The 21,742-nt window shown below is 44.3% G+C and overlaps 1 protein-coding gene across 4 annotated transcripts in view; it reads right to left on the bottom strand.

Annotated features, from left to right (window-relative positions):
• Positions 1-21,742, bottom strand: part of TSPAN9 (tetraspanin 9) — a 201,045-nt gene that overhangs the window by 4,660 nt on the left and 174,643 nt on the right. For all 4 annotated transcript variants that reach the window (XM_063321945.1, XM_063321946.1, XM_063321944.1 and 1 more), the window contains 5 exons: positions 3,395-3,586; positions 2,102-2,176; positions 1,257-1,358; positions 543-674; positions 340-423 (listed from right to left, as the gene is read on the bottom strand). In XM_063321945.1, the coding sequence (XP_063178015.1) occupies positions 340-423; positions 543-674; positions 1,257-1,358; positions 2,102-2,176; positions 3,395-3,586 (585 nt within the window). The remainder of the gene's footprint in view (positions 1-339; positions 424-542; positions 675-1,256; positions 1,359-2,101; positions 2,177-3,394; positions 3,587-21,742) is intronic.

Genomic DNA, 21,742 nt, shown 5'->3' with positions numbered 1-21,742 from the left:
CAGTGTAGTGCCCGTGATTTGACTCATTTTGGCAATTTCTAGGACTTGCTTCCAAAATTTAAAAAAACAGTTCCCTAAGGGACAGCGTAACATTTGGCTAAACATGGGAACTCCAAAGTGGTGCTCTGAAGTCAAAATGCAGGTAAGCAAAACCCCACTGTAGTATGTCTTTTTGTGGGACTAACTACTGACCTGTTTCCTTAAAGGAACTCGTAAAACAAATCTGATTTTTGAAATCATGATCAAACTGAAAGCAGTTGCGCACCACTTTTCACACAGCAGAATCAAGAATGCTGACAGCAAATAAAGCCATGTTAACAAACATCATACCAGTATTACCTGCATTATGAGGATGCACATCCCAATTGAACCAAGAACATGCTTATTCTCATCAAACCAGGTCATAACTCTCTCATAACAGCCCTGAAATGATGAAAAATGAGAATTGAAATCCCAAGGTCACATTTTCTTTCATGTGCATTCTCTCTATTTTCTTCTTCCCACCCCTCCCTAAGCCTTGACCTGGGCAAAGCAAGCCTTACCGTTTTCCACACTAATTCGGTGGAGTTCCGTCCACAGTCTTGGGAGTTTTCTGTACAACATCGGTCTGGGACAGTGTTTTCTCCCAGCACTGGGTACCAATCCGTAAAGTCATTCACACCACAGCATTTCATCTATGGCAAAAGTAAAGAATTAATAAATTAACGAGCATAATTTGTGAATCATGCACCACCACAAACTTCCACTAAACCACTATGTATTTTCAAAAGGGCTGCCACAGCACTTTCGTATTTTTAAAGTGGTTTGTGCTCAGAGATCACTAAAAGCAAATACTTCGCAACATTAAAAAAAAACCACAAAGAAAATAAATGGTCCCATGCCCAATTATGTTAGTCTTCTTGTCACAGAGACATGAGCGCAAACACCAAAACATGCTGTGATCTGCCCACAACTGTTGAACGGCAAAAGCCGAGCTGCCAAAGCTGCAGTTCTACCTATGCAGGTTTTGCTGCTTCTCCTCTGTTTCAGATCATCTCTGTGCCTGTGATAGGCACAGAGAATCTCAGAGAGAGGTAAGCATCTTTCATCTTTGATCCCAGGTTTCAGAGTACTCCCTGGATGTTCAAGTGCGCAAAATCAGAAACCAAAGCCTGCATTAGTCATCTTTTAGACTTGGCATGGATGCAACAGTTAATAGACTGCAGCAGCCTTTATGGCCAAATTGTTATTTTTCTTCTACTGAGAAAATATGTTACCTCTGCTTGAATGATATTCCATGCATTTTTCAGTCCAACATTATTTTCTGAATTGTATAGCTTCATACCTTCCTTCAAATCATTCTTTGCACTCTCACTGACCTGCATCACGTAAAAAAGTACAGAAAGTCAACACACTGCTGTTCAGAGGAAAGGACCAAATGGTATAGACTTGCGTGTAGAATGTATCTCTCTTACTTTCTCTCACCACAGACTTAACATGGGTAGAAAAGCTCCATCATAGCTTCAAGACTCTCCCAAGTCAGTGGGACCTTTCAGCGCCTGCCAAGGCCTAGTCTCTCCCTCAGACTGCAAAATGCTGGATTAATTTTCATGAGATAGGAGACCAAACAGCTTCCCTTCTACTAAGAGTCCATCATACAGTCACTATCTGATCCAAACTAACTAACTGAAGAGTGATCAGCAGAAATCTGCTGAGCTTATTTTAACTTTGCCAGAGATAGCTGTTGGCAATACCTCTCAGCAGCCTCTTCTGCCTGTAACCTGTGGCCTACAAGATGATAAGCTTCTTGCAGAGACATCAAACAGCTATGTTGAAGGCTACCTCAGCTTTTAGGAGAAGACTAAAAGGGAGGTCTTTGACCATGGTTTTATTTCAGGGAGGAAATTGTAAAGCTCAGTGGGTTCCTCTCTCCTCTTTGCCCTCCTCATCGCTTCCTCCTTCCCTGCAGAAGCAACTTAGAGAAAACAGCCAAGATCTCAAGGTCAAACCTTCACCAAAGTGAACAGCAAGGAGAACCCACATACCTCCATCAAACAAAAGCAAACTGAATCTTTTTTACATGCTAGTGCAGATAATTAATATATATGTCATATTTGCTTACCTTGTCCATATAAACAAAGAACAATATGAGTAATATCAGCTCTGCCAGGAGAATTATCAGCAAAACGATGAAAAACTAGAACAAAGAAAAAACAGACAGTGTATACACACTTGCCAACCTGGAGCAAACCTGGGGCTGCTACAAACTCTGAAGATGATAGGTCTTGTCTTCTAAACCTTTCTTCGACTGCCAAAAACATGCAAATTTGATTTCAAACTATTCAGGCATACTGATACTATATTGCCACTAAAGCCCCCGTAGGCCTCACCATCAGTGAGAAAGCTCATTGTCCAGCATTCTCTAAATCTTAGGGTTTGCCCTACTACCAGTTTGCAGGTTTCAACAGTGCTTTTATCTTGCCTTTTTTTGACTGCTGTCACAGCATGAAGCCCTGGTAGCCTCTTTCCTTCATACAGACTAGACTACAGAACAGGTGCTGAACCCATTATCACAAAGTTCAACGTGATGTGCCTCGGGAGTCCGTAGCAGGTGGGCTTTAACCACATCCAACTGCCTGATGGAGTAGTCGTTATATTACTCAGCACTTCTATTCCCAACTCTCTAGCTAAAATCTCTCTCTGTAGGGGCATCCCAAGTGTGAGCTCCAGTAGCTGGAAGCTAACCATCCCAAAGGGATTGGAACTACATGATCTTTAAGGTCCCTTCCAACTCTAACCATTCTATGACTCTGTGAAGAGAAGCACGATGAAGCCTCCTGGGTTTATGCAAGATGAGTGACCCACACTATGTTTTCTGAGCGGGGTTTCCAACCTCTGTGCTTCAGTACTGGACAAAGACTGCCAAGGATCAGATTATTGTTTTTCTTTATTGGTAAGGCCTGGCAGAAACCCTGGACTTCTTAACTTTGGGTCAGATGGTTTCCACCAACCTCTGACGAAGGCCTTAGATAAGGGCAAAGTAGAAAATAGTCATGAGAGGCTTTGAGTGGCATCCAAAAGCAGCTGTGCTTAAGATTTTTAGTCAGTCCTTCTAACAGACATTTCCGGAAGGGCTATCCAGGTTGACACTACAGTTTACGTTTAACCATTCAGAGGTAACTAAGAGTAATTTCTTTTGCTATCTAATACATTAGGGCACACAGTAACAAGGATACATTTGCTAATACACCAATGATCTCACTGTGACCAAAGCTATGGGATGTCATACTGCAAGCATACAGAAGATTGAAAGCCAAGGGCAATGGTACAAGGCTATTTTGCACTGGTCATTTAAATAAAATAATAGCAAAAAAACAGTCACTGGTCTTAGTGGAAAGAAGTATTGATATCTTACACTCAACAGGAGGCACTTGTTTTCCTTGATAGCACCTAGACAGCCCAGAAAGCCTGTCACCATGATGACCGTGCCAATGGCAATGACTAGGTTGGCAGCTGAAAGCGATGGAAAGCTAGGAGAAAATGTGGCGAAGTTTCCTTGCGACACTGACAGCCAGATGCCCACACCCAGCAGACCGCAGCCACATAACTGCAAAGAGATAAACAAAAGAAAGGTTTCACCGTTAAAATAAATGGCACTGGCTCCTTTGCCCACTCTGAAAGTAAAGAATTTCTCAAGCAAATTCTCAGGTAACTTCTGCAGTAATGCTCTCACTGGCTCGGTGCTGAAACAAAGTGAAACTAAATGTTCTTACCTAGACTTGTTCATGTCACCTATACTTATAAATCTATTCAAAAGCCACCGGATGGCAGAATTATCTTTTTAAAGACTCAGCACGTGAAATTAGGGCTACCCATTGATCTCCCAACAGCACAAACCAATGAAATTTTTCTGTAGGAAGATAAAAAAATATTATTTGAAAGAATGCTCCATTGCACTTATTTCTGCAGTCATCTACAATGTCTCAGAGTATCCAGCCCCATATTTCCTCACCCTAGGGCAGACAAGGAAGTCCTGGAGACAGCTACAATCAATAGTATCATTTCAATACATATTTGTCATAAAATGCCCAGTCCCAGTAGCCAGGTTTGGTTTTAGTGTGAGTTCTCATAGGTTTACTCTTGTTTGCCAGGGTTCTATGTCGCAAAAATCAGATTTCTAGGTTTATTATCTATAGGAAGCTCAACTTCTGCTAATCTCTGTCTGGGAAAGAACCTGAAGGAAATACAAAGCTGCTAATAAGACATAAAATTAACTTTGCTTCTCATTCTTAAGAGTACCATGTCTGGTTAAGGAAATAAGGTTTCCCACCCTAAGTCACAGGGCAGGTCTTCAGAACAATGGCCAAGTGTTGTACTACAGGGGGCCTAAAAGCTGGCCATCTTTTAGTACTTGCTCAATATGCATGTTATAAAACTTCCCATCTGATCCGTGATCCCTGTGCACTGAAATAAGAAGTAGGAGTTGCGCATTCATTAAATCTGTGAGCTACTAAACAGTACCATTACAGTTTCCTGGCAAATCTAGCCTTTGCCAAGGGCAGAGGTGAAATTCACATCACCTTCACTGGGAGGGGGATCAGAGTGCACCCCCCCCACCCCGCTCAGAGTATTTTGCTTCAATTTACTTGGACCACTGCATGGGGGGGGGGGGGGGGGGGAAGGACCTAATCATTACTCGAAGTGATATCCCAAAGCTGCTGGTGCTCACCTGTCAGCAGTGAGGAACAAGAGGAACAAAAGTTCTTGCCATCTAGCAGGTTCACCACACCCAGCGCACCCCATTGTGCTTGCATAAATTACAACTTTTACTCAAACTGAAAGCTCAAGGTCAGAGAACACTACCTCCACTAAAATAGGGTTCAGTTCTGTCTTGTGATGAGCGCTTATCTGGCATGATGAAGAACTACACACCTAACTTTTTGGGAAAATATCTGCACTTCTGTCTGGGGTGATTTTACCAGCATGGCAATAGTTTAAGGTACAACTGTCTCCTTTGTTTTTGCTGCTTCACAGAACATGAAAGAAAAACTAGAATAGTATCTTTTTGCATTCATGTCATCTTATCTATGAGTCAGTCTAATGTTTTTATAATGGTACGCATGGTTATTTTATTTTATTTCCCCTATAACCCTTCTGTCCCCTCTGAGTCCCCTTCCTAGTTTGCTTGAAGCTTTTGAAACTGCTTTGCATCTAGGGAGATTCACCAGTTTCGTGAAGAATTGTGACCAGGAGTAGGCCTTATGCAAGATGCTCACAGACATTCCCATGGGAGGCAGGTAAAGCGTTTCCCAATGTACCAAGTCCACATGAGCTAACATCATGCAAAGCACAAAAATTGTTGTTGTGTAGGCAGAGAAAGAGGGTAAGAGATGGAGATTAACTATACTGCATTGGTGGTTATTTCCAGGCCTCCTGGCACCTAAGCATTAGCTTAGCAATCTGGGGCAAAAAAATCCCCACAATTGTCTAAAGCTCACAAGCACATGCATTGGGTAACACAAAGGAAATTTTCATTGTTATTGTAAGGAAGCTGGGAAGCACCTCTGCTTCCAAAACTCAACACAGAGTGAGCTGGGGACCTTTGCATCACTGGGTGCGGATAAATGTCACAACGTCTGTTACCTGTAACAGAGCTGGATGCGGCTGCAACATGAGTGTGTGTAGCAGGAAAAAAGTCAAACAGCTACTATCCCTATGAAATGACTGGTACAAAACATACACACGTGCATGTGGCAGGAAAGGGCTACAGGACTTTAATGTCTTCCTGCAAATCCATCCTCTCCAATTAATAGTCTTGAAGTGACTTCTCATTGCTTTTCATGGTACATCAGCAAGTCAATGTGAACTTGGGAGTAGTAGAGAACTGTGGGGGGGATGAAAAACAGAAGTCTCCTGATCACATTCTGCTGCAGGACCCAGTGGAAATCACTGCAGGTTTAAACTGTCTGCAGTTCATGGAATCAGTCAACCTGTTGCTCCTGCTTTAAATTTCATCTGTTGTGTCCTTGATTTGCTGCAGGTTTGGTGCTCAAGCCCTCTCAGGAATCCACTCTGTTGGCTCAGCTGCTTCACCCATTAGCTGAGAACTGCAGTCTGTTGCTCAGGCTGAGAACTTGATGGTTCAGGAGGTTAGAAGCAGCTCTCACCACACAACATTAATTTAAGGTTTTAAATGGCATTTCTAAGCTGCCAGGGCTGTACATTGCCAATAACTGATGACACTCCAATCAATGACTTCATGACACTCCATGGACGAGACTGTAAATGTTTACAAAGAAGTTTCTACCAAAAACTGAAATTGTTTAGTGTAGCTTTCATTCAGAACCTGAATTCAGACTTTAAAGATTATTTATGAATGTGTTCCTTGGACTTTCATACTCTATTAGGCTCAGAAATCAGAGCCGTAGCTCAAGTGTTTTGAAAGAGGGCAGTTAATTCTGGAATTGTCAGGCCAAAAACAATAGATCATTGCAGATAAACAAGGTGGTGGTAGGAGCAAGATCAGGGCAAAAGGTTTACAGACAAAGGGCAAGTAAAGGACAGAAAGGAGCACACGCAATCGATAGAAAGATCAGCCCATGAAGATTTGCACCTCACTAACCAACTCCAAATATGAGGATAGTAGCAAAAGAGGTAGAAGAAAGAAGCCCTTACCAGCATCTCTTTACCGTTTGAAAAAAACCCAGCACAATTCTTGACAGAGATTTGGTCTAGAAGAGAGGGGTGGCTAAGAAATTACTCCAGAAGTCTCATGTTTATGTTTATTTAGACAAAGTTAGAAGCAGATCATTGCTTATTTGAGGGAAGGGAAGGCTACCTTCAAGTGTAGGAAATCAGGAAAGTGACAGGCCCACTGGTGCTCCATGGTATGGACATAAAGACAGAAGAGGACCAAGAGCAGAAGGAGAATCAAAGCTGGAGAGCAGAAAACCAGACAGATGGCTTCTGTCCCTGTGGCACGGCTTCAGCTATGGAAACCCTCTATATAGACTTCCATACAGGAGAGATCATTTCTTCCCTTGCTTGTGGTAGGCACTCTACTATTTTGCTAAACTCACTTTGCTTTTTGGCAGAAGACCAGCCATCTACTGCACTTTCACCTTTTCACTATGCCTCTGGCAGGGAAGAAGCATTCGACACCTGATGTGAAACATTTGCCAACAAATAGCAACACACCACTATGGAGATACAACCAGAATGCCAGACATCTGAACACGTTGGGAGAAGAGTCCTCTACACATTGGGAGAAGAGTCCTTTACAATGCAAAATGAAGTGCTATTAATGAGACAGCAGACATGTCCACATTTGCTCTTTCTTTCTGCAATTCTAATGTCCTGCTGAAGACAACCATGGAATAATAACTCCTTTCCAGCTGCTGTAGTGATTGCGTTAACATGCCAAGGTGCACAATGTGATTACAGTTCCCTTCAGAGCTTTCTGACAACACATATTAGTGTAGTACTACAATTATAGCTCAGTATCTGCACTGATCACACTCTCACCATGACTGATTGCCAGGCCCACTGGGCAAGCTAAGGGAAGTTCTCCTTTTCACAGACTTTTAACCTCCTAAAGCGTCCTGGTTTGAGGTAAAACAGAACGAACTTTCTGTTCAGTAATTTTACTTCTTAGCTATGCCTCTTCTAACTCTCTGAAATTAACAGCATATTGTGCAGAAAACTGTTTGTTCTCAGAGTGATAAGACCTATGTTCATAGTTAAAACCAAGGCATGGTACGCAGAGAGGCTCTTGCTTATACTTATTGCTATAACAACCAAGGTCAGCTAATTTCGTTGTTTGCCCCATTAGAGGGTTAGAAACGGAAAAGTGTAGAGGGTTCCCACCTGCACGGAGGAGCAGACGGGACAGGTGACCCAAAACTGACCAAAAGGGTATTCTATCCCATATGCATCACGCTCAGTATAAAAGCTGAGGGATCAAAGGGTCAGCCCTCTTTCTTCAGAAACCCTGTCTGTTCAACTGCCTTTGATCCTGATCCATGTGTTCCTGACTCCAGCTCTGGAGTTCAGTTCCCACCCGTTGCCGAGTCCAGTCTAAGACTTCCCCGTGCCTGCTGGTGACGTCCTCCTGGGAGCTTGATAAAGTTTTGTATATATTGTATCTATTTCATTATTTCCTTTTTATTTTATTATTAATATTTCATTAAAGTAGTTTAGTTCCTTCTAAACTCATAAATCTCTTTATCCTGCCTCCTCCTCTCCTTGGAGTGAGAGGTGGGGGAGAGCATCTGTCTTGTCATTGGCTATCCCTAAATTACACTGAAAGTTCAGATTACATAAAAAAATCAGGTGCTGGAGGGGCTATTAAAGACCAAAGCTGATCTATGCAAACAAGATTATCTACAGGGACTGAAGAGTCAGGAAGACTTGCAAGAGATTTGATAAAAGACATGACATCCTAAAAAATTCCACAAGGTGGCATCCCATACCAAAGACCACTAACAGTTTAAGTCAAATTTTATTTTTCTCCTCTGGAGAAAAGAAGGTTCCGAGGAGACGTTATAGTGGCCTACCAGTATCTTACGAGGGCCTACAAGAAAGCTGGTGAGGGACTTTTTAGGATGTCAGGTAATGGTAGAACTAGAGGGAATGGATTAAAACTAGAGATGGGTCGATTCAGACTGGATGTTAGGAAGAAGTTCTTCACCACGAGGGTGGTGAGACACTGGAACAGGTTGCCCAGAGAGCTGGTGGAAGCCCCATCCCTGGAAGTTTTTAAGGCCAGGTTGGATGGGGCTCTGAGCAACCTGATCTAGTGGGAGGTGTCCCTGCCCATGGCAGGGGGGTTGGAACTAGATCATCTTTAAGGTCCCTTCCAACCCTAACAATTCTATGATTCTATGAAGTACTGTGGCCACAATTGTCAGTAAAGGCTAGATAATTTTATTTATTGGTGAGAACATTTGTAGTTTAGTAGCATATACACAAATGATGACATTTCATGCTTTTCAGAGTAAGATAATGCATGCAGAACCCAGCAAAACCTCCAAGCAGCAAACAAGTTGGGGTAAAGAAAGGGTAGGATATGCCATTCTGGTAAGGTTTATTAATAGAATAATTTCAATAGACTTACCCTTGAAATAAGTCATTGCACAGCATCAGGAAACAGGAATCTGATATGGACGGCACTACCAAGAGGAAAAGGGATGAGACCATACTCTTGTTGACTTTTGCCATTATTTGATTCCATGCACACAATGTGTGATGGAAAAGCTGCACAACTAGGTGTGTGAGAGAGAAAGAGTGGAGGAAAGATTTATTCTTGACATCAGACTTTCTACTGCTGGTTAAATACCAGGGGAGCTCTTAGCAGACTTGAAATAGAACAGGTACATACAGAAATGAAATACTGAGAGAGCACTAGGGACAAAAACAAGCAGCAAGTGTCTCAGTTTGTACCTCCACTTTGAAGAACATGGCCTGTGCCATCTGTGGTCCAGTTACAGAGAACAGAAAGCTCCCCACCTTTTTCTGTGCTGTGTTAAAACAGGTGATCCTGCTTGAAGCAAAGATGATACAATGAAAAATACACGGAACAGCTTAAATATAGCCCCCATAAAAATGTTCAAAAGCACAGGAAGTTTGTTACGAGGAATTACTAACAGCATGACTGCAAAAAGTAAGCATTGATCTGGGAACTGATTTCAGGACAACTGCAGTGACAAAAAGACACTCTGAATTAGGTTTTGACAGGCCTCTATTTAAACAATAAGTCAACAGCAAGATGATCTGCACCAAAAGACCAAGCATGAAGAAGCCATGTGGACAAGCAGAATGCACCACCAAAGGCTGGCAGAGAAAGGTTCTTCAGTGTCCAGGTGGCTCTTAAAACCATCCCTTCTGTTGGGGTCAGCAACAGTTTGGAAAAGCTGCCAGTAATATCTTCCTTCTGTTTGGTTAGTTCTACAAGATAAAGGGTACCTATATTAGCTCTTCTTTTCAAGATAGAGAACGCTCAGACCTGTCAGTGTGCAGAGGAGATGAGTTTGGTTTTGTCATTTTTTGGAGTTTTTTGACATTTCCCCTCTCCTTCATTTATGGTATCTTAAAGAGCTCATAGGTTTCCTATGGAATGAAGAAGCTGTACATCTTGGAAAACAGTTTGAAAGGCTGTTCTTTCCGACCATGCAGGAATTTTTAATGAAAAATCCTATGAGACGTAAAGATGGACATCATCTTTAGCAGCTGGAAACCTGATTCAAAGACTCTTCTGATCAGTAGGAAGAGTTCGCATCTTCTGGGCATTTTGGATATGGTGCTTCATTTGGAAGCAGTCTGGCGTGGAGATTCAAAACAGTAAGAAATACTGTTCAAAAAACCACCACCTTGTCTTCCTGTCTCAACAGACACAGCAGTCCCTGTTCTTGTTTCAATGCACATTAACCTGAGTTTTGGAAGATACTAACTTGATTGTCCAGAAAGATTATCACCACAAATAATAGGATTTTTCAAAATATGACAATGCATTAACTGCTCTGTTAATGCACTGTGATTAATGTTGTGCTCTGAGAGCACAATATTAATCAGAGCGGGGGACGACTTCAAGGGGACTCAAAGCTCAGCACTAGAGGCATTCCATTAATTTACTGTTGGACAGAGGTGCTTATCTTTTGCTTTTGCAGTATTCTTCCCTGAGTTACAGATCAGAATGATTGTTCCGGAAGGGAACTACATGGTTTCTACCATTTCAAAACAAACTTTCTGCAAACTAAGTTCTTGGATGCCACTTGCCATCTCTGGATTTGGGTGGTTCATCCATCTCTGGAAAGGGCTGGTGCTTAAAAGAGATTTTTAGGTAAGCTCAGATAAATTTTCCTGCTCTGTCTTGATAATTCACAGAATTAGTCAAAACTGGGATCATTTTCTAAACATGATCCAAAATATAGCAAGGACACCAAAATCTTAGAAGTTCTTCAGCCATATACTAGAAAATGAGAATGGAGTATGGAAGTGGGTGAATATACTTAATAATACCTACTTAGTGCTACTGCCATAACAATATGGGAAAGATTTAAACTCCTCTACAGCATTCCTATGAACTGGACATTGAGGCAAGACAAAGGAATTATTTCGATGTCTCCTTTGAGTCTAGCGCTGTAACAGCTGTAACGACAATCCGTGTAACAGAAGGTACAGAACTGGAATCTGTGCAAATGCTGAAGATCCTTAATTCATCTGCCAGAAAAAGCAGTTATCCTCTTCCGAAATTCACCCCCCAGCGGTACTGCTGGGATGGTCCTGAAAAACTGAAATGAGGTATCAGAGACTGTGATCTTTTGTAGGGCTGGCAGAGGGAGATTCTGAAACTTCTACCAATCTGTGGTTTTGGGATGTGTAAATATGCAGCCAGAAGCCTTAAGCTTTGGCTTGGATGTCTTACCTGGTCACACTGGAGTCTTCAATAAAGGACAGGTTTTGCAAAAGGAAGCTGTAAGAGCTGGGTTGGTTTGGTTTCTCAAGGACAGTTTAATCTCCTCTTTACTTAGTAGAAGGGCAGCTTGAGTAGTTTATGTTGCACATAAGGAGAAGCTTTCACTGAGCAAATAGTACAGCACTGGAAGAAGTTACCAAGAAGGTGTCACAATCTCCAGTCTTAGAGGTTTTCAATGCTTTGCTAGAGACAATCATGTTTGACCTGACCTAGAGTACCACTTTGCTATGACTTGCAGAGATTCCTGCCAAGTAACAAGTCTATGATTTTATAATTTTCTCAGGTACCATATTCCTCCTCATTTGTGAAAAATCCATCAACCATGCCATTTCTCATGAACACAACAAATCTATTACCTTCAGAAGCCTTACTGGGAAAGCTCTCATGCTCATTCTGGGGAGTCAGCACACTTGGGTGTCTATCTCCAATGCCTGTATACCAGTGCATGCAAGACAGGGAAAAAACAGGAGGAACTGCACATCTGAGGGCAGTTATAGGGCAATGACATCACTGCAATCACAGAGATAGTGGGGTAACTCACATAACTGGAGTGACCTGATGGATGGGTACAGGCTCTTTAGGAAGGTCAGGCTGGGAAAACAAGGTGGGGATGTTGCACCTTACATGAGAGAGCAGTGAAAATGCATAGAGCTCTGGGACGGGTGAGGAGTCAGTCAAGCGTTACGAGTCATACTAAGAGGCAGACGAATACAAGTGATGTTGTAGTAGGTAGCTGCTATAGACCTGCTGATGAGGAAGAAGATGAGGCCTTCTTCATCCAACTGGAAGAAGCCTCATATTCACAGGCCCCAGTCCTCATGAAGGATTTCAATCACCACAATGTCTGCTAGAAGGACAACACAGCAGGGCACAACCAATCTAAGAGATTTCTGGGATGCACTTCTAACAATTTCCTGACACAGGTGACTGAGTCGTCAACTAGAAGTGGTGCTGTGTTGGACCTACTGCTTACGGACAAAGAAGAACTTGTTGCTGGTTGGGGATATGAAAATCAAGGGCATCCTTGATGTCACTCCCCTCTTTTGGTCACTTTTGGTGGTCTGTTGTGATTGGCTTGCAGGACCAGCCACTCCCTACTGGTTTACCTGGAAGTACCTCACACCTGGACAGCCCTTCCCCACACATACACGGGGAACGTTATTTTGGTTTGGCCGTCATTTTGCTGGGGTAAAACCATTTTATGGCAGGAAGCTGCCATTTTGTTAAATGTCACTGCTCTGTGATTGGCTGATGGCCATTTCTTGACACTGTTATACTCATACGTGTTCTCAGGCAAGCCCTGTGATTGGGTGCCTTCTTCCTTTGCACCAGGAAGAGCTCAGATACAAAAATACATTGTACAAATATTTATGTACAATATATACTTTTGTGTACAACATATAAAAATAAATATATTCTATATATATTATATATAAAAGTAATACATATAGATACAATATATATAACATATATATAAAAATAACTAAAGGAGTGTGAAAATATGTATAAATATATATTTATTTATACACAGTGACACATTTTATATATAAGGCTTCTATATATGTGCACATGCATATATATATGTATAAAAATTAAAAATTTATAGAGATTAAATATATATACCCATAAAAACAGGTATAAAATGGACAAAACATTCTTTAATAAGAGCTAATGGAATGAATACTTAAAGTTTAAATATAAACAAAAATAAAAGGCTGGGTTGGGGTCCTCCACTTTAGCAGACTGCAGAACAAGGCCTGACATGTCTGAGGTGGGGGGGAGACTTCAAGAAGGTGGAGGGGCACCAAAAGGGTGATGGGCATAGACAAGCTGAAACATGCTCAGGGGTTACAGACCCCTCCTGAGAGGCCACCAAGGGGCCCCCGGTGCAAAGCCTGTTACACGCAAAGAGCCAAATCCTTTGAGTGGGACTGAGAGGCCCCTCCATCTTCCCACAAAACACCTGCCTGAACTGTACTGTACAGCTGGGGAGGCCCCCCGAGCTCTCTGTGAAGTGGAAATACAGTAACCACACAGCTGGAATAACATCAGCGAAGATGCCATCTTTAAAATAAAGCATGGCAGTATAATTTGCAGAAAGGCTATTATCTGTACTTCTCCATGTTGACGGAAAGTATGAGCCATCTCATTAACCCCCGCAACAAAGCTTCAGCTGTTGAGCCTGCTGTGGAGCCTCACTCCAGCAATGAGTTTCCTTGTCATATGGAAAACAAAGCTCAAAATGGATGAAAAGCCTTGCACTTTTTCTACAACTAGGGATCTGGCGTAAGCAAGGCGTTTGACACAGTCTCCCACAGCATCCTCATGGGGAAGCTTAGGAAGAGTGGGCTTGATGAATGGACAGTAAGGTGGATAAATAACTGGTTGAAAGACAGAGCTCAGAGGGTAGTGATTAGGGGCACAAATTCTAGTTGGAGGTCAGGGACGAGTGGTGTTCCCCAGGGGTCAGTACTGGGTCCAATCCTCTTCAATATATTCATCAATGACCTGGATGAGGGCATAGAGTGCACCCTCAGCAAGTTCGACAATGACACAAAGCTGGGGTGGGGTGGCTGACACACCAGAAGGCTGTGCCGCCATTCAGAGAGACCTGGACAGGTTGGAGAGTTGGGCAAAGAGGAACCTTATGAAATTCAACAAGGGCAAGTGTAGGGTGCTGCACCTGGGGAGGAATAACCCCATGCACCAGTACAGGTTGGGGGCTGACCTGCTGGAGAGCAGTTCAGCTGAAAGAGACCTGGGAGTCCTGGTGGACAACAGGATGACCATGAGCCAGCAATGGGCCCTTGTGGCCAAGAAGGCCAATGGTGTCCTGGGATGCATCAAGAGGAGTGTGGCCAGTAGGTCGAAGGAGGTCATCCTCCCCCTCTACTCTGCCTTGGTGAGGCCGCACCTGGAGTACTGTGTCCAGTTCTGGGCTCCCCGGTTCAAGAAGGACAAGGAACTGCTGGAGAGGGTGCAGCAGAGAGCTACCAAGATGATGAGGGGACTGGAGCACCTCTCTTATGAAGAAAGGCTGAGGGATTTGGGTCTCTTCAGTCTGGAAAAAAGACAGCTGAGGGGGGACCTTATCAACACCTATAAATACTTAAAGGGTGGGTGTCAGGAGGATGGGGCCAGGCTCTTTTCAGTGGTGCCTGGGGACAGAACAGGGAGTAATGGGCACAAACTTGAGCATAGGAAGTTCCACCTAAACATGAGGAGGAACTTCTTTACTTTGAGGGTGGCAGAGCACTGGCACAGGCTGCCCATAGAGGTGGTGGAGTCTCCAACTCTGGAGACATTCAAAACCCGCCTGGACGCGCTCCTGTGCAACCTGCTCTAGGTGACCCTGCTCTGGCAGGGGGGTTGGACTAGATGATCTCCAGAGGTCCCTTCCAACCCTATGAATCTATGATCTGGCACATCTTTTGGGGGCTTCTCCAGGTGTTGCTGCTAATAAATTTCCGTTTAAGGCTGACATCCTGGGAGAGTTTAACTCACTCAACCTCTACACAGATCTTGTAGAGCACCAGCTTGTCAGGGATTTTGCAGTTCCTTTGTAACTGTCATTAATAAGAAGATGATTGAGACAGTGATGTATCATAAGCCACACTACATGTCTGTGAACCACCAGCACATCTACGCAATCAGCATCGAAATAAAGACCAGAACAAGCATATCTCATTTTTCTTTGGGAAGGTGATCGTGAACCTGCCCCTCCAGCCCCAGAAGTCTTTGATATCTTAAGAAACCATGCCAAAACGGCAGTTGTAAAATATTACAGGGACCCATTTTGTACGTGAATTATTGCAGAGCTCAGGCTGGCAATGGTCTTCCTCATTTTCAAGACTTTCCTGTGGTATATGGTGCGGGCGTTGGAAGTATATTCCATAGCCTGTTAAGAAGGGCTTTTGAAAGGGAGTTTAGAAATCATTAAGCCACGTGTTAAAAGTTATGCTGAAGCTATTACAAAAAAATGTGTTTGGACATGTTTCCAAGGGCAAACTGGAAACTCCTTCAAATCAGGAGGGCTTGGGACTTGCTTATATTGAATGAAAAATCCTTAAAGAAACAAAGTGATGTCATGCCCCCAGAGGGAAGGTCCACCCCAGCCCTTTAAAAGAAAAAGAAAGGGGTGCTAGACAACAATCTGACCAAGAGAAAAAGACAAAGAACAAGCCAGGCCAAATGGTGCAAAGGAAACAGAAAACCCAGAGAAAGAGGTCCTGATGTACTGCTAGAAAAGGAAATCTATTTTAAAAGGGATGGCTTTCATTCATGGCTGCTCAGAAAAATGCAGCAAATCCAAGCTGAATTTGTGTGAAGTGTCCGAAACACAAACCAGCATCGAGAAAAGCCTGTTTATTGAGGTGCTTCCACTTTCCACTGTTGTGGAGTCTGCACTGCTGGACTTCTTCTTAGCTGGGAATGGAGAAGATTACATAGATCTGAATAACACCCTACTGTATATTTGCTGCAAAATTGTAAAAGCTGATAGGTTCAATCTCAGAGCCAGTGAGGCTGTGCTTCTCATTAATAACCCACTGGCCTCTATTTTCAGCCAGCTGGACATTATACTGATAAACCAGCGCAACAACTGCTACCCCAATAGTGCTTTCATTGAGTTGCTTCTCAATTACAGATGACTTGCTTTCCAAGCACTTCTCCACAGGACTCTACAAAAACACAGCCGGACAACAGCAAGCAGTCCGGCTGGATGACATCAATAATTAGTTAGGGTTCAGGCGATGCTCAGCTCTAACCCATAGTATGAACTATTGGGACCCTTCCACAGTGATCTGTTCTTTCAAGACAAACTTTTGATGAATGGTGTAGATGTAAAAATTAAGCTGACATGCAGCAAAGACAGTTTTTGCTCGATGAGCTCCGTGGCAGCAGGATTCTGCTTTTATTATGTGTGCCTAGCTATTTGTGAAGAAGGTGCAGGTGGTGCCCCAAGCACATTTGGTGCACCCTGCGGCATTACTTAACGGCCAACACTAAATAGCCAGCGGACCAGGTGAGCATGAAAGTGTTCAGCATACTGACCAGCAATCATGTCAAGCAACAAGGAAAATTTGCTTCTGGGACAGCTTCCCAAGTTTGTTATTGGCTTCAGGCTTCATGGTTTTAGCAGCAATTATGCTAAGAACCCTTTCAACTTTGAACTTTATGATGAAAATTTTTTGTCCCTGTACGTGGATGGTGAACAAATGCCAGTGAAACCACTGCAGCCTGATTTTGAGAATGGCTGCTGTGTGAGAGAATACATGCAGCTCATTCAGGTGATTGGCAGCCATATGAAAGACCACTCCCTACTGGTTGACAGGGAAGAGTTTGCCCACAGCTATACACTCTTTGCCTTTGACTTGTCTCCAGACCAAAAATGTGCTCATCGCTATTCCCTGATTAAAACAGGAAACCTGACAGCAGAAGTACACTTTGCAAGCGTCTTGATCACCACCATTAATGTGATCGTGTACGGTATATTTGACAACATGATAGTGTCCTGGTTTTGGCTGGGATGGAGCTAATTTTCACACGAAGCTGGTAGGTGGCACAGTCAGGACAGCTGACTCGAACTAGCCAAAGGAGTATTTGATACCATATGACGTCATGGTCAGTATATAACTGGGGAAGTTGACTGGGTATGGAGGAGATTGCTGCTATTTTGTTGATCACATCCATTGGAATCTGATTACACCCATCTTGCCATTTTATTCCTAAAACCTGGATCTCCTGCGCAGGTCCCTTGACCTTACTTCATTTTATGGCAAAACCAGCTTTCAGAAGGATTCGAACTATTATACTCCCTTTCTCAAAAACTTTTGCCTTGTTTCCCCATACAACGATGTTGTCAATGTACTGCAGGTGTTCTGGAGCTTCACCCTGTTCCAGTGCAGTCTGGATCAGTCCATGGCAAATGGTGGGGCTGTGTTTCCACCCCTGGGGCAGTCGATTCCAGGTGTATTGGACGCCCCTCCAAGTGAAAGCAAACTGTGGCCTGCGCTCTGCTGCCAAAGGGATTGAAAAGAATGCATTATCCATTATCAGTCATGGCATACCACTTGGCTGCCTTGGACTCCAGTTCGTACGGAGTTCTAGCATGTCCGCACAGCAGTGCTCAGCGGTGGCGTGACTTCATTCAGGCCACGATAGTCTACAGTTAGCCTCCACTCTCCATTAGATTTTCACATCGGCCATATGGGACTGTTAAAGGGTGAGCGAGTCTTGCTGATCACTCCTTGAACCTCTAGTTGACGAATCGGCTTATGGATGGGAATCAGAGAGTCTCAGTTAGTGCGATATTGCTGCTGATGCACTGTTGTGGTAGCAATCAGCACCTGTTGTTCTTTGACCCTCAACAACCCCACAACAGAAGAGTCCTACGAGAGACCAGGCAAGGCAGACAACTGTTTAACTTCCTCCGTCTCCAAGGCAACTATGCCAAAGGCCCAACAGTGCCCTTTTGGGTCCTTGAAATACCCTCTCCTGAGGTAATCTATACCAAGGATTCATGGAGCCTCTGGGCCAGTCACAATGGGATGCTTTTGCCACTCATCCCCAGTTAGGCTCCATTCAGCCTCCAATATGGTTAGCTGTTGGGATCTTCCTGTCACTCCAGAAATACAGACGGGTTCTGCCCCTTTATAGCTTGACGGTATTAGGGTACACTGTGCACCCATGTCCACTAGAGACTTATACTCTCGTGTATCTGATGTGCCAGGCCATCGAACCCGCACAGTCCAATAAACCCAGTTGTCCCTCTCCTCCACCTGACTGGGGCCCCTCTAATCCTGGTCATAGTACTCGTTAGTCATTTCTTGCAAAAATTACTTAGAAGTCCCTTTAAGAGGATCAGAAGTAAGATCAGGCCTTCTGCTCTGTCTGGGGAACTGCCCACAGGAAACTGGAGAGCGTTTTTCCTCAAAGAATCCCCTTTTGTGATTGTTTTTCCGTGCAACTCATGTATTCGTGCATCTAGGATCAAGGTCGTATTTCCATCCCACTTCCTCATGTCCTCTCCATGGTCATGCAGGTAGCACCACAGGGTGCCTCATGGTATGTACCCTCTGTATTCTCTCTCTTGAGCAGAAAAATGCTTACTCATAATAGCTGAGATACTGGTCTGTACAGCTGAGGAGCAGAATCTGTCCTCAAATTGATGGAACTCTCAGGACGGTTTCCTTGACAGTTTCTCAGCTAACATGTCTGGCAGCTTCTCCACAGCTGAGATGCAGGCCCGTAGGGTGGAAGAGAAACTTGCTTCATATTGCCGTAGTTGACTAGCCAATTCATCCACCATTTGTCCCTATTTTTATTTCCAAGACACTACTGCCAATGAGCTGGCATACAACAATGGTGTACTCTGTGCAAACTTCCACCACGTGGGTTGTGTGCATTGGACTTCATCTGGATCTGTGGGTAACTGCTCATTTTTCGAATCATTATAAATCACCTCCAGCAGAGCTAATTCCCTCAGGTACTGGACACCTCTTTCCATGGTGGTCTACTTGCCTGGGTGACACGTAACATCTTCCTTGAAGGGCTACCTTTCCTTCACGCTGAGGGTTTGTGTCTTCTTCCCAATTGCCTTGTCAATGCCCCCTTCCCTAGACAGGGATCCCAGCAGATTGGCTTCCCTACCCTCTAATTCCAAACTACTGGCCCCATTATCCCAGCACCGGAGCAGCCAGGTAGCAATGCGCTTACCTGGATGGTGGCTGAAATCTTTTCACACATCTCGCAGCTCACTCAGGGATAGGGATCGGGTGATTATCTCTGGTTCTGCCTCTTCCTCCTGTTCTCGTGATGGCCCTGGTTCATTTAACAAAATGGCAGCTCCCTGACATAAAACGGCGTCACCCTGTCATAAAATGGTGGCCAAAACAAAATGGTGGCCCCTGTGTATGTATGGGTGAGGGCCTCCTGGGTCAGATATACTTCCAGGTAAACTGGTAGGGGGTGGCTGTCCTGGCAGCTAGTTACTTCTGGGGCAAATGGCCCCTGAGGCTGCTAGGAGTGGGGCAGGACTGGTGCCAGAAGCTGGGATTGGGGCACATATCACTTCTTTTGTTGTGTATCAGTGGTACCTGTACTACTGATCTGCTTGGAAGACTCCTGTGGCATACAGCCCTGGAGAGAAGAGGAGGCCAAGAAAGCTGTTGATATTCAAGAATCATCTGCATACTCAAGAATGGTACATCCAGACAAGCAAGGAATTGAACAAAGGCAGCAGGAGGTCTGCATGGATGAACAAGGAACTTATGACTAAAGTAAAACATAAAAAGGAAGTGTACAAGAGGTAGAAGCAGCACAATGTGAGTCAGAAAGGATATAGAGACAGTTCAGTCATGCAGGAATGAGGTTAGAAAAGCAAAAGCCCGTCTAGAGTTGAATCTGGCCAGGGTTGTGAAGGGCAAGAAGAAAAGATTCTACAATTACATAAACAGCAAAAGGGAGCCTAGGGAAAATACAGGCTCATTGCTAAAAAAATGTGACAGGGGTACTGGTGACAAAGGACACTGACAAGACCAAGGTACTTGATGCCTTCTTTGTCTCAGTCTTTACTGGTAAGACCAGGCCCCTGAGGACAGAGAGAAAGTCTTGAGAAGGATCAGGCTATGGAGCACTTAAACGAAGTGGATGTCGTCTCCAAACACATAGAGGAACAGGAAGTTATTGGAAGTGGTCAGCATGGATTTACCAAGGGCAAATCATGCCTGACCAATCTGATAGCTTTCTATGATGTTATAACGGGTTGGCTGGATGAGGGGAGAGCCGTAGATGTCATCTACCTTGACCTTAGCAAGGCTTTTGACACTGTCTCCCATAACATCCTCATTAGGAAGCTGAGGAAGTATGGGCTAGACGAGGTGACAGTGAGGTGGATCGAGAGCTGGCTGAGTGACAGAACTCAGAGGGTTGTGATCAGCGGCACAGAGTCCAGTTGGAGGCCCGTAACGAGTGGTGTCCCTCAGGGGTCAATACTTGGACCAATTTTGTTCAATATATTCATTAATGACCTAGATGAGGGGACAGAGTGTATCCTCAGCAAGTTTGCTGATGATACCAAGCTGGGAGGGGTGGCCGACACTCCAGAGGGCCGTGCTGCCATCCAGCGTGACCTAGACAGGCTGGAGAGCTGGGCAGAGAAGAACCTAATGAGGTTCAACAAAAGCAAGTGTAGGGTCCTGCACCTGGGAAGGAAGAATGCCAAACACCAGTATATGTTAGGGGCGGACATGCTGGGAAGCAGCTCTGAGGAGAAGGACCTGGGGGTCCTGGTAGACAGCAAATTATCCATGAGCCAGCAGTGTGCCCTTGTCGCCAAGAAGGCCAATGGCATCCTGGGCTGCATAGGGAAGACTGTGGCCAGTAGGTCGAGGGAGGTCATTCTCCCCCTCTACTCTGCACTGGTGGGGCCACAACTGGAGTACTGTGTCCAGTTTTGGGCTCCCCAGTTCAAGAGGGACAGGGAACTACTGGAGCGAGTCCAGCGTAGGGCAACCAAGATGATTATGGGACTGGAGCACCTCCCTTATGAGGAAAGGCTGAAAGAGCTGGGACTCTTTAGCCTGGAGAAGAGAAGGTTGAGGGGGGACCTGATTAATGTTTACAAGTATCTAAAGGGTGGGTTTAAGGAGGACGGAGCCAGGCTCTTTTCAATGGTTCCCAGTGACAGGACAAGGGGCAATGGGCACAAGCTAGAACACAGGAAGTTCCGTTCAAATACACGGAAAAACTTCTTTACCGTGCGGGTGACAGAGCACTGGAACAGGCTGCCCAGGGAGGTTGTGGAGTCCCCTTCTCTGGAGATTTTCAAGACCCGCCTGGATGCAGCCCTGAGGGATGTGCTTTAGGCAATCCTGCTCTAGCAGGGGAGTTGGACTAGATGATCTCTAGAGGTCCCTTCCAACTCTGAAGGTTCCGTGATTCCGTGATTCATAAGTCCATAGGGCCTGACAGGATGCAGCCAGGAGTGCTGACTGAGACAGCTGATGTCATTGCAACACCACTCTTGATTACTTTTGAAATGTCATGGCAATTGGGATGATTATTGAAAGGACTGAAAGAAAACAAATATCACTCCTGTCTTCAAGAAGGAAGTTCTAGGGAACCACATGCCAGTCAGCCTCACCTCAATCCCTGGGAAAGTGATGGAGCAACTAACCTTGCAAACCATTTCCAAATACATGAAGGACAAAAAAGGTGATTGGAAATAGTGATGTACCCCAGGGGCCAATACGGAGGTCAGTGCTGCTTAACCTCTTCATTAATGACCTG

The sequence above is a fragment of the Chroicocephalus ridibundus genome, unplaced genomic scaffold (assembly GCF_963924245.1).
Source record: "Chroicocephalus ridibundus unplaced genomic scaffold, bChrRid1.1 SCAFFOLD_37, whole genome shotgun sequence".
Classification (NCBI taxonomy): Eukaryota; Metazoa; Chordata; class Aves; order Charadriiformes; family Laridae; genus Chroicocephalus; species Chroicocephalus ridibundus.
The sequence above is the reverse complement of the archived record's forward strand: the minus strand, read 5'-3'. Positions and strand labels throughout refer to the sequence as shown.